The 13884-nt window shown below is 43.1% G+C and overlaps 1 protein-coding gene across 1 annotated transcript in view; it reads left to right on the top strand.

Annotated features, from left to right (window-relative positions):
* Nucleotides 1–10398: 10398 nt before the first annotated feature.
* The window catches only part of LOC110509534 (serine/threonine-protein phosphatase 2A catalytic subunit beta isoform), a 30458-nt gene continuing 26972 nt past the window's right edge, over nt 10399–13884 (top strand). The window contains exon 1 of the mRNA XM_021590453.3: nt 10399–11337. Coding sequence (XP_021446128.1) covers nt 11236–11337 — 102 coding nt within the window. The 5' untranslated portion in view covers nt 10399–11235. The remainder of the gene's footprint in view (nt 11338–13884) is intronic.

Genomic DNA, 13884 nt, shown 5'->3' with positions numbered 1-13884 from the left:
CATACAGGTCGCAGTGGTGGGTGGTATAAGGTGCTTTAGTGACAAAACGGATGGCACTGTGATAAACTGCATCCAGTTTGCTGAGTAGAGTGTTGGAAGCTATTTTGTAGATGTCGAGGATCGGTAGGATAGTCAGTTTTACTAGGGTAAGTTTGGCGGTGTGAGTGAAGGAGGCTTTGTTGCGGAATAGAAAGCCGACTAGATTTGATTTTCGGTTGGAGATGTTTGATATGAGTCTGGAAGGAGAGTTTACAGTCTAGCCAGACACCTAGGTACTTATAGATGTCCACATATTCAAGGTCGGAACCATCCAGGGTGGTGATGCTAGTCAGGCGTGCGGGTGCAGGCAGCGAACGGTTGAAAAGCATGCATTTGGTTTCACTAGCGTTTAAGAGTAGTTGGAGGCCACGGAAGGAGTGTTGTATGGCATTGAAGCTCGTTTGGAGGTTAGATAGCACAGTGTCCAAGGACAGGCCGGAAGTATATAGAATGGTGTCGTCTGCGTAGAGGTGGATCAGGGAATCGCCCGCAGCAAGAGCAACATCATTGATATATACAGAGAAAAGAATTGAACCCTGTGGCACCCCCATAGAGACTGCCAGAGGACCGGACAGCATGCCCTCCGATATGACACACTGATCTCTGTCTGCAAAGTAGTTGGTGAACCAGGCAAGGCAGTCATCAGAAAAACCGAGGCTACTGAGTCTGCCGATAAGAATATGGTGATTGACAGAGTCGAAAGCCTTGGCAAGGTCGATGAAGACGGCTGCACAGTACTGTCTTTTATCGATGGCGGTTATGATATCGTTTAGTACCTTGAGCGTGGCTGAGGTGCACCCGTGACCGGCTCGGAAACCAGATTGCACAGCGGAGAAGGTACGGTGGGATTCGAGATGGTCAGTGACCTGTTTGTTGACTTGGCTTTCGAAGACCTTAGATAGGCAGGGCAGGATGGATATAGGTCTGTAACAGTTTGGGTCCAGGGTGTCTCCCCCTTTGAAGAGGGGGATGACTGCGGCAGCTTTCCAATCCTTGGGGATCTCAGACGATATGAAAGAGAGGTTGAACAGGCTGGTAATAGGGGTTGCGACAATGGCGGCGGATAGTTTCAGAAATAGAGGGTCCAGATTGTCAAGCCCAGCTGATTTGTACGGGTCCAGGTTTTGCAGCTCTTTCAGAACATCTGCTATCTGGATTTGGGTAAAGGAGAACCTGGAGAGGCTTGGGCGAGTAGCTGCGGGGGGGGCGGAGCTGTTGGCCGAGGTTGGAGTATCCAGGCGGAAGGCATGGCCAGCCGTTGAGAAATGCTTGTTGAAGTTTTCGATAACCATGATTCTTTTTTAATAATCGAACCGAAACCGAACCGACCTCAAAAAGCACTAATCGCCCAGCACTACATATTAACAAATGAAAACACAATTTCTCCTCACATGGATTTTTGAATATCTGCCCTACTATATTTTTAGTTTCAAGTCATGCTGACACTTGTGGTGCTATAGAAAGGAGCACTGCTCCTAACACAGATCATCTTTATTGATATAGGCTTTGTTGCCTACTTGTAATAGTCTCAACACATGTAGAGGCTGGTTAGACCGCAGGCAGTTGAAAAATGTGCCCTTGTCACATGCCCAAATGAGGTCTTTAAAAAAGACAGGTGATATTCTGTTACAAACTTCCTTCACATCTAATTTGTTGCCACATTTTAGACCCCTGGAGCTTTATTAGACCATTTTTATCATTTAGGGGCTGTGTCCAGGAAACAGTGTCCACATATTCTAAGTCAGAACCATCCAGAGTAGTGATGCTAGTCGGGCGGGAGGGTACGGGCAGCAATCGGTTGAAGAGCACGCACTTAGTTTTTCTAGCATTTAAAAGCAGTTGGAGGCCACGGAACGAGTGTTGTATGATGTTCACATATGGTGTCCAGGGCACAACTGGGGGCGGAGGGAGGTCTATAACAAGCGGCAACGGTGAGAGGCTTATTTCTGGAGAGATTTGTTTTTTAAATTAGAAGCTCAAACTGTTTGCGCATAGACATAGGTTTTGGCCTTTCTAGGGAGTTTTTCCTAGCCACCGTGCTTCTACACCTGCATTGCTTGCTATTTGGGGTTTTAGGCTGGGTTTCTGTACAGCACTTTGATATATCAGCTGATGTAAGAAGGGCTATATAAATACATTTGATTTGATTTGATGATGAGAGGTTTTGTCTCTAGAGGCACCATTTAAGCCAGGTGCAGTCACCGCGTGTGTGGGGGGTGTAACATAAGGGCTAGCTTAGGCATTGAGCAGGGCTGGAGGCTCTACATTGAAATAAGACAAAAATGACTAACCAAAACAGCAATAGACAAGGCATATTGACATTAGGGAGAGGCATAAAAAAGGTTTTTCAGTGTGTTTTATTTGAATGATCTATTGTGTGGTATGGAAATTCCATTTGAATGATTTCATTTAGTCTAACGGGACAAGTTTAACAACTCATTATAGAAAAATCATTCAAAGCACAACTTTCCTTCAAAATGTATTTGTTCCCACATGTTTTAATTTATATCAATATTTTAGAGTGCCCAGTGATTTTGTGTTTCAGATTAAGGCTTTAATGATGATCACAGAACCTTTGGGGCAAATGTTGCCTGCATCATGAATATCTCTAAAAACAAAGGCCTTTTTCCTCTCTTGGAGATGGAGAGAGAATATGAAGGGGGGTGCACAGCTCATTTGCTCTTCGAAACACAAGCCTCCCTAAGAAAGCACTTTAAAAAACAGCACTTTACTCTGCTGCTTCTTACTCAATTCACATGGAGCAACCACATGATCCATGCATTGGTTTAAACTTTGAAGTGACAATCATGCACTTAAATTGCCATACCATGAAGCTAATCTTCGCCTAGATGTTGATATCATCCATTTTAATCTCAAAAGAGCTGCACCTTGAGATAAGCTGATCCAGATATTGTCCCTGAAGTCACTAGCCTACCCTTCATCTTTAAGTTTTGTTTTACCTGAACCACTGTGACACTTTTGAAATAAGGTCAATGTCTTACAGTGTTATGGCTTTCCGATGCTATTGTTTTGTTGTAGTAATAACGGCAGCTAGCAATGTCAAATGGAGTTGATATCTACCCTAAATTCATTTTTTTTTCACAATTTAAGTGAATAAACTTGAGCTTTTTGAGGGGTGGTAGGTAGCCTAGTGGTTAGAGTATTGGGCCAGTAACCGAAAGCTGGATCGAATCCCCGAGCTGACATGGTGAAAATCTTTTGTTCTGCCCCTGAACAAGGCAGTTACTGTTCCCTAGTAGGCTGTCATTGTAAATAATAATTTGTTCTTAACTGACTTGCCTAGTTAAATAAAAATATCTCTGTTTTCTTGTGAAATTGAACAAAATGAAATGTCCTACATTTCTGACTGCTGTATGTTTAACGCACATTTCATTTGAGTGCAATTTATCTTTTTTGATTGTCAAGTTTAAGGATTCAACCAAGTTGTAGAGGTGTCGTTATGATCAGAAAATGAAATGAATTTAGTGTATCTTTATGGTTGTAACAATGGTTAACATTTTCAATGCAAGGTACTCAATTGTTGTGGATTTGGACTTAATCACTTATAGGCCAAACACATTGTGTTGACAAAACCTAAAATGCTCCAACTCTTGCTGCAAAAATGTCCCTGGAACTATCAACCCAACATGATCAAATAAGCATTTTAGATTACGTGCGAACAGGTTATCTTGCCCCTTATTTATCTTCCAAACTAAAATATAAAATAAATTATATGAAATGTGTACAAGAAAGTAATACTAGGCCTGATATCCAACTAGACCTGGGCAGGAGTGTGAATGGTCTCAAAGTCCTTGCAAGTGCAAGCAAGGTCCTCACTGTGTTGGTCTCTTATAAATAAGTTGAATGTATCGAATTTGGACTGTTATCATCTAAACAAAAGGTTTCTAACCTTTAAGCTTTGGAACTCCTTTACAATTTGATTCTATTGTTTTGATTTGGATGATGATTTGTATTTGTTTTTAGAACAAAAGGTATGTTTAGAAAATGGAAACGATTACCTGTCAGTCTGGTGAAAGAAATAAGAGGGCGATGTTTATTGCAACAGATTTCTATTGCATGTAACACCAATGATGTTCAAGCATGTTTAGGAGATTATAGTTTCAGAAGCATAGGCTACTTAGCACTCAAGCTCCACAACACACTATTAACCTCCTAACTGCAGTAGTGTCAACTAAAAGAAGAGACTAAAAGAGTTCAGGCTTCACTTAGGAAATGTAAGGACATCTTTAAATATGTTACTAATTTATAGTTGTGTATGTAGTGTGCTGTGAGAAGTATGGGTATTGAAGAAGCTTTGTTGGTGTGTTTATCATGCCATTTTTGCAGTAGAATTTTAAACTAAATGTCTATGGTAGTGATATAAAAATGCAATGGTGAAGCTAAAAAGTTGAGTGTATCTTTGGATAAATGCCATGTTAAAACCTGTCCTGTAGTTATATAGAATATTAGATGACTCAAAACAAGAAAGCAATTGTTCTGTGTTCTAGAACTTTCCTTTACATGTGCACTGTATTATTTCATGTTCTACATGTATGGTACTGTATGAATATTCATTCAATGCCTTGTAATGTTTGTAAAAGGTTGCAATGTTTAGAAAACCAATCTGAAAAAACCCAAGTGTATGCATGCCAACAGTTGGGTCCGAAACTGAAAACGGTCAAAAATGAACTATAAAATGGTGCTATAACATATGAAGGTGCTTATATGGACCCCAGATGCATGCATTCAAAGAGGAAATGTCATGTTTATACATGTTGTGCAGTCAAATGACTCGCAAGATGTCCTCCCAGAACACAAATGGTATGGTGTAACTGTAAATACTGTCAATGGAAGCCTCATCACCTATCAAGACATTTACTACCAACACTTGGCCACCAGTTTACACTGGCCCCAGTCTGTCATTACTACAGCATTGATCAAGTTGTGTTTTTCTATCAACAAAACACATCCCTACAGACAGACAGAGACCTGTATCTCCAGCAGCTTTGGAGGCAGTCAGTCCCAAGGTGGCTGATACTTTTGGTAAAGGAAATAGGGATTGCATCAGTGATGCCAATTTACTGTTACGCTCCCTTTGTGATTATGCACCAAAATATCTATAGACAATCTAATTATTTGTTTGTTTCTGCGTTTGTCTTTGAACAGCTTTTACAGGAAAATGTGGTAGTTTTACAGTTGTATTAACCATTCCTTGTATTTTATTTTTCAATAAAAGTTTGATCAGATGTAGTTGTGAAGTTTCCTGTGCGCTATCTCAATGTTAAGCTTGGTACCACTTTAGAATAAGTGTCCTTAATACATACCCTGCTGGAAAATCCAGGTTGACCAGTTTAACCATCTTGACCAGCTCTATACCTGCTTCAGTGCAGGACTAAGGTGGTATTCTATGCCGATAGCAGTCAGTGTGCAGCAACCAAAGGTTGCTTGCCATGTCTGTCTGCTCATTGGAAGATGCCGCAGTTGTTGACAAACATGTATTTACATAGGTGTGTCCACCTAGTACCCACCATAATGTGTACCTATCCACACTAATTATATGTACAGGTACACATCATGTACCTGCCTATAAACTACCACGTAAACACACAGAAATGGGGATAGCTGTACAACTGAATGTCTTACACTGAAATGTGTCTTCAGCATTTAACTCAACCCTCTGAATCAGAGGGTGGCTGCCTTAATCGACATCCACGTCTTCAGAGCCCGGGAAACAGTGGGTCAACTGCCTTGCTCAGTGGCAGAACGACAGATTTTTACCTTGTCAGGTCAGGGATTCAGTCCAGCAACCTTTCGGTTACTGGCCCAACACTCTAACCACTAGGCTACCTGCTTCCCCGGTCACACTATAAAGAGACATCTGTAGTTGTTTGTCATTATCATACCAGCAGTGCAGGTTTTTATCCCTCTGATCAGTACCCTTCCCATGATTCATCACGTAATTCATTATACAGTAAGAAAACTATTTAAAAACTATTAAAGAGCAATTGATTGTAGATTCAGTCGAAACCAGATATGTCAGCTGTATAGAAACATGTACAGAATTAAGAAATTGTGTCTTAAAGCAAAAGCCCCAGCTTCAATCTTCGACATACTTCTTATTTTCTTCTTATTCTTTAGCACGCTACTCCTCTTACACCATTTAAGCTAGAAACGTAAACTTTAAAACATTTAGAATGGTCATGCTTGAGTTGCTTGTATACAACTTTTTGACATCTTAAAAATATGTAACTATTTATATTTTTGTCCTCCATCCCCCTGTATGAGTCACGACTCCTACCGAAGGTGGCTCCCCTTCCCGTTCGGGTGGCGCTCGGCGGTCGTCATCACCTGGCCTACTAGCTGCCACTGATTCTTTCCTCCCCCTCCTTGTCTGTTTATTGGTTAAACCTGTTGTTTATTTGGTGATCAGTTGGGCTTTATTAACCAGCCGGCCCACCTGCTCTTTGTGTGGGATTGTTTGTGTGACTAGTGTGCACTTTAGAGGTTAACGTGTTTTCCTGTTCGTGTTTTTTTTTGCTGGACTGTTTTAGTCCCCGTGTTTGGGGCATTTGTTTTTGTGTGCGCCCTGTGTTTTCGTGGGGTGGCTTATGTTCGCCGTTTGTGCATTAAATAGCACTACCCTGAACTCTCTGCTTCCTGCGCCTGACTTCTCACCCACTACACCCAGATCGTTACAGTATGGGATCACTTCCAACTTCCATTTACTGTCAATTCAACAATACAACTTTAGACACGAATCAGCTACTGTATCAGCTACTGTACTGTACCACTTTTCTAAAAAGTTACCCAAATCTGTAAAAATAACAGAAATATCCAGTAGGGATCTAACAATACAGCTGTTTTAGTAACCGCAACAACATTTTCTGTAACTTTTTTTGCGAACAACTGCTGATTTGAACAGTCGCACACAAGTCATACAAAAACAAAGGACATGAAATGTTCCTCTGCTTCTCTGCTATTCAAATCCAATAACGGATTACGAATAGCTTGTACCAATCAATAGGATGACCTGGAATGATAAAGAGAAGATGTCTAATGATCACTAGCTTTGATCTCCTACTCAGGATCATCCTCCGTGCTCTAAATTGCTCAATTGTTTAAAGAGAAAGGTAGGCTGTTCCCCTCTGATTGGATAAAGCAGATTAGGAATAGTTTCTACCAATAAAAAGTTAAAGCTGTTTGTCTGAGTTTAGGCTAACAAAAAGTGTCTCGCTAACGTCAGCTAACAGCCTTCTGTGTCATCATTGAGCAGCCCAAACGGAGCCGTTACTATGGATACTCAGACTCAGAGGACAAAAAATGATTTTTTTCTGCCATTTACCGTCAATACTACTCGCCAACGTGCAATCATTGGACAATAAACTAGACAAGGTGCGATCACGAATATCCTACCAACGGGACATAAAAAACTGTACTACCGTATGTTTCACGGAATCGTGGCTGAATGACGACATGGATATTCAGCTAGCGGGATATACGCTGCACCCGCAAGATAGAACAGCACACTCCGTAAGACGGGGGGGGGGGGGGGGGGGGGGTCAGATGGTGCACGAAATCTAAGGAAGTCTCTAGATTTTGCTCGCCTGAAGTAGAGTATATTGTGATAAATTGCAGGCCACACGAGAGAGTTTTCAGCTATACTTTTTGTGGCTGTTTATTTACCACCACAGACAGATGCTGGCACTAAGACTGCACTCAGTCAGCTGTATAAGGAAATAAGCAAACAGGAAACCACTCACCCAGTGGCGGCGCTCCTATCGGCCGGAGACTTTAATGCAGGGAAACTTAAATCAGTTCTACCAAATTTCTATCAACATGTTAAATGTGCAACCAGAGGGGAAAAAAACATCTAGATCACCTTTACTCCACACACAGAGACGCATACAAAGCTCTCCCTCACCCTCCCTTTGGTAAATTCGACCACAACTCTATCCTCCTGATCTCCGGCTTACAAGCAAAAATTAAAGCAGGAAGCACCAGTGACTCGGGCTGTAAAAAGTGGTCAGATAAAGCAGATGCTAAACTACAGGACTGTTTTGCTATCACAGGCTGGAACATGTTCCGGGATTCTTCTGATGACACCACATCAGTCACTGGCTATATCAATAAGTGCATTGAGGACGTCGTCCCCACAGTGACTGTGCGTACATACCCCAAGCAGAAGCCATGGATTACAGGCAACATTCACACTGAGCTAAAGGGTAGAGCTGCCGCTTTCAAGGACCTGGAAGCTTAAAAGAAATCCGCTATACCCTGCGACGAACCATCAAACAGGCAGGGCGTCAATACAGGGCTAAGATTGGATCATACTGCACCGGCTCCAATGCTCGTCTTATGTGGCAGGGCTTGCAAACTATTACAGACTACAAAGGGAAGCACAGTGACACGAGCCTACCAGACGAGCTAAATCACTTCTATGCTCGCTTCGAGGTGAGCAACACGGAGGCATGCATGAGAGCATCAGCTGTTCCGGATGACTGTGTGATCACGCTCTCCATAGCCGATGTGAGTAAGACCTTTAAACAGGTCAATATACACAAGGCTGTGGGGCCAGACGGTTTACCAGGACGTGTGCTCCGGGAATGTGTTGACCAACTGGCAGGTGTTTTCACTGACATTTTCAACATGTCCCTGATTGAGTCTGTAATACCAACATGTTTCAAGCAGACAACCATAGTCCCTGTGCCCAAGAACACAAAGGCAACCTGCCTACATTAATACAGACCCTTAGCACTCACGTCCATAGCCATGAAGTGCTTTGAAAGACTGGTAATGGCTCACATCAACACCATTAGCCCAGAAACCCTAGACCCACTCCAATTTGCATACTGCCCAAACATATCCACAGATCATGCAATCTCTATTGCACTCCACACTGCCCTAAACACCTCCCTCTGCAACTGGATCCTGGACTTCCTGACGGGCCGCCCCCAGGTGGTGAGGGTAGGTAGCAACACATCTGCTACGCTGATCCTCAATACTGGAGCTTCCCAGGGGTGCGCGCTCAGTCCCCTCCTGTACTCCCTGTTCACCTACAACTGCATGGCCAGGCACGACTCCAACACCATCATTAAGTTTGCAGACGACACAACAGTGGTAGGCCTGATCACCGACAACAACGAGACAGCCTACAGGGAGGAGGTCAGAGACCTGGCTGGGTGGTGCCAGAATAACAACCTATCCCTCAGCGTAACCAAAACTAAGGAGATGATTGTGGACTACAGAAAAAGGAGAACAGAGCACACCCCCATTCTCATAGATGGGGCTGTATTGGAGCAGGTTGAGAGCTTCAAGTTCCTTGGTGTCCACATCAACAACAAACTAGAATGGTCCAAACACACCAAGACAGTCGTGAAGAGGGCACGACAAAGCCTATTCCCCCTCAGGAAACTGAAAAGATTTGGCATGGGTCCTGACATCCTCAAAAAGTTCTACAGCTGCAACATCGAGAGCTTCCTGACTGGTTGCATCACTGCCTAGTATGGCAATTGCTCGGCCTCCGACCGCAAGGCACTACAGAGGGTAATGCGTACGGCCCAGTACATCACTGGGGCTAAGCTGCCTGCCATCCAGGACCTCTACACCAGGCGATGTCAGAGGAAGGCCATAAAAATTGTCAAATACCCCAGCCATCCCAGTCATAAACTGTTCTCTCTACTACCGCATGGCAAGTGTTACAGGAGTGCCAAGTCTAGGACAAAAAGGCTTCTCAACAGTTTTTACCCCCAAGCCATAAGACTCCTGAACAGGTAATCAAATGGCTACCCGGACTATTTGTATTGTGTGTGTCCCCCCCACCCCTCTTTTACGCTGCTGCTACTCTCTGTTTATCATATATGCACATTTACTTTAACTATATTCATTCATTCATGTGGATATGTACATACTACCTCAATTGGCCCGACCAACCAGTGCACCCACACATTGGCAAACCGGGCTATATGCATTGTGTCCCACCACCCACCACCCACTCTTTACGCTACTGCTACTCTCTGTTCATCATATATGCATAGTCACTTTAACCATATCTACATGTACATACTACCTCAATCAGCCTGACTAAACGGTGTCTGTATGTAGCCTCGCTACTTTTATAGCTTCGCTACTGTTTTTCACTGTTGTTTTTATTTCTTTACTTACCTTTTTTTGCACTATTGCTTAGAGCCTGTAAGTAAGCATTTCACTGTAAGGTCTACTACCTGTTGTATTCGGCGCACGTGGCAAATAAACTTGGATTTGAATCAAGGCGCCCTCTCCGAAAAGGTTAATTGACCCACAGTCCCACACGGTGACATGCAAATGAGTGAAACCGATTGCACAAGTGCCACCATTCTGGAATTTTTTTTTTTTTTTTTTGTGCGGGAGCCCCATGCCACCCCTGGCAAGATACCGCCCTGGGTGGCTGCCCATGTCGCCTATGTCTAAATCCGCCACTTCCAACAAGTGATATATGTTTCAGCAATATTGGATTTTTTTGTATTAACAGCAATGATTATTGACTATACTCCACGGATGGAACGTAAAGTCGCAGAAAATAAAGGTTGTGTTGGCAGCTGCAGAGAGGTATTTGGGTGTGCGAGACTTGACATTAGAAGGAAGCGTTAGTGTGTTTAGCAGTGATGTCCCATCCTTTCAGGCTGTTGGCCTGAATTAGGACTAAATACATTTAAATTGTGGAGTAGGGTATTTATTATTATTATATCATTGAATTTTTGGTGAGTGTAGTGTTATATGATAGGGTATTTGTTGTATTATATATATTTGTTAAACTAATTAAGCAAAGTATAAGGGAGTTATACTCCAGTCTAGTAGATGGCGGTAATGCCAACATTTATTGGATGCCAACTGCCGTTAAACCTCATCGATGAAGAAAACGTCGATCAGAGCGGCCATTATACAGCGAGTTTCCTTTGTAGGGGGCGACAGGGAACCAACAGTGCCGTCCCTGCCGCGCCACACGGTGTATACGTGGGACATACAAATACCAGGAAGATTAACTAGCTTTGTATTGAGGATATCGGTACCGACAATAATCAGTGATTAGCTCGTTGATGATAGAGAGCTGCGCATCGTTAAGTTAGCTACAACGCCATCCATAGTTCCGGTTGACGTTATTTCATTACTTCACCATATCCACCAGTTAGCTAAAAACAGTACATCTGATCAGTTTTCAAAATGGACGATAAAGTCTTTACGATGGAATTAGACCAATGGGTCGAGCAACTGAATGAATGCAAGCAACTATCGGAGAATCAAGTGAGAACGCTCTGCGAAAAGGTAAGGACATCCAACTGAGTGCGTTTCTTCAACACCGATAACTAGCGGACAATTTGTATGTCAGATAGCTCTCCCTGACCGAGGTTGCAGACCAAACACTAAGACACACCCTATCCCCTCAGCCCTCAAATGAAGTGGACACGTCTGATGACGTTTCATGACGTCTGACGAGTATACAGTTGCAGGGCGAGGAAGGAGTGATTTTTAAATGGACCGCCCTTGCCCGGAAATGTGTCACTAGTTCATCCCGCGATGGTTGTGTTTTCAGCCACCGGTGGTGCTTTATATGCGCTACAGTCAATCATGAGTGCATGTCTACTTATATTGACTATATAATTATTAACATATGCCTACTGTATGATAGCTAGCTAATTAATTAGCTAACTAACGTTAGCCTGCCTATCTGGAACTTCAGAAGGAAAATGTTTTACTTCTGCAATTTCCAAAAGATAACAAAAAACCATTTGCTTTTTACGAGATGTGTTTGTGTAGTCATGTGTATTAGTAGCACAATTTCTAGTTATTTGCATTTGTTTTTACTTACAATTGCATGTAGACTCCTCTATTAATGTTGTTTTTAAGGCTTTTCTTAGCGGTTGTGCAATTGCCACAAATTGTATTCAATTTGTATTCAGGCCCCGGAGTGAACATAACATAATTGTACACTAGCAAACTCAACTAAAAACGAGGGCTGTGGAGCTTACGTTGCAAACTTCCCTTGGTTGGCTAAACATTTGTACCGCCCTCCAAGATGGTGATGGGGATTCCCCCAAGGGAATAAGTCAAGGGTAAGTGGACGAGGGTATGTCTTTTATGAGTTTGAACCGCAGCCCGAGTCTGTAATATCTACATGTTTCAAGCAGACCACAATAGTCCCTGTACTCAAGAAAGCAAAGGTAACCTGCCTAACCTCTTTCTAAAAATTATCAGCTGAAATTGTTGCAACCTCTGTAGCCTGTTCTACCTCTTTTGTATCGTCTGAGATCCCCAAAGATTGGAATGCTGCTGCGGTCACCCCCCCCCCTCTTCAAAGGGGGAGATGCTCTAGACCCAAACTGCTACATACCTATATCTATCCTTCCCTGCCTTTCTAAGGTCTTCAAAAGCCAAGTTAACAAACACATCACTGACCATTTCGAATCCCACTGTACCTTCTCCGCTATGCAATCTGGTTTCAGAGCTGGTCATGGGTGCACCTCAGCCACGCTCAAGGTCCTAAATGATATCATAACCGCCATCGATAAGAGACAATACTGTGCAGCTGTATTCATCGACCTGGCCAAGGCTTTCGACTCTGTCAATCACCACATTCTTATTGGCAGACTCAACAGCCTTGGTTTCTCAAATGATTGCCTCGCCTGGTTCACCAACTACTTCTCTGATAGAGTTCAGTGTGTCAAATCAGAGGGCCTGTGGTCCGGACCTCTGGCGGTCTCTAGGGGTGCCACAGGGTTAAATTCTCGGGCTGACTCTTTTCTCTGTATACATCAAATTATGTCGCTCTGGCTGCTGGTGATTCTCTGATCCACCTCTACGCAGACGACACCATTCTGTATACTTCTGGCCATTCTTTGGACACTGTGTTAACTAACTTTCAGACAAGCTTCAATACCATACAACTCTCCTTCTGTGGCCTCCAACTGCTCTTAAATGCAAGTAAAACTAAATGCATGCTCTTTAACCGATCATTGCCCGCACCTTCCCACCTGTCCAGCATCACTATTCTGGGCGGTTCTGACTTAGAATATGTTGACAACTACAAATAACTAGGTGTCTGGTTAGTGTAAACTCTCCTTCCAGACTCATATTAAGCATCTCCAATCCAAAATTAAATCTAGAATTGGCTTCGTATTTCGCAACAAAGCACACCTCACTCATGCCGCCAAATATACCCTCGTAAAACTGACTATCCTGCTGATCTTTGACTTCGGCGATGCCATTTACAAAATAGTCTCCAACACTCTAATCAGCAAACTGGATGCAGTCTATCACAGTGACATCCATTTTGTCACAACTCCATATACTACCCTTCACTGCGACCTGTATGCTCTCGTTGGCTGGCCCTCGCTTCGTATTCGTCGCCAAAACCTCTGGCTCCAGGTCATCTACAGCGCCGGCTTTACCTAGCAAAGACTTATCTCAGCTTACTGGTCACCATAGCAGCACCCACCCGTAGCACACGCTCCAGCAGGTATATTTCACTGGTCGCCCCCAAAGCCAATTATTCCTTTGGCTGCCTCTCCTTCCAGTTCTCTGCTGCCAATGACTGGAACGAATTGCAAACATCACTGAAGCTGGAGACTCATATCTCCCTCACTAACTTTAAGCACTAGCTGTCAGAGCAGCTCACAGATCACTGCACCTGTACATAGCCCATCTGTAAATAGCCCATCCAACTATCTCAACCCCATAATGTTTTTGTTTTTTTCTTCTGAAAATAAGTCCTTTGCACCCCAGTATCTCTACTTGCACATTTATCACTCCAGTTTTTAAATTCTAATTATTTCGCCACCATGGCCTTTTTATTGTCTTCCCTCCCTTATCTTA

The sequence above is a fragment of the Oncorhynchus mykiss genome, chromosome 29 (genome assembly GCF_057628025.1).
Source record: "Oncorhynchus mykiss isolate SJ-2025 chromosome 29, ASM5762802v1, whole genome shotgun sequence".
Lineage (NCBI taxonomy): Eukaryota > Metazoa > Chordata > Actinopteri > Salmoniformes > Salmonidae > Oncorhynchus > Oncorhynchus mykiss.
Note: the sequence above shows the minus strand (reverse complement) of the source record. Positions and strands in the feature narration are given on the sequence as shown.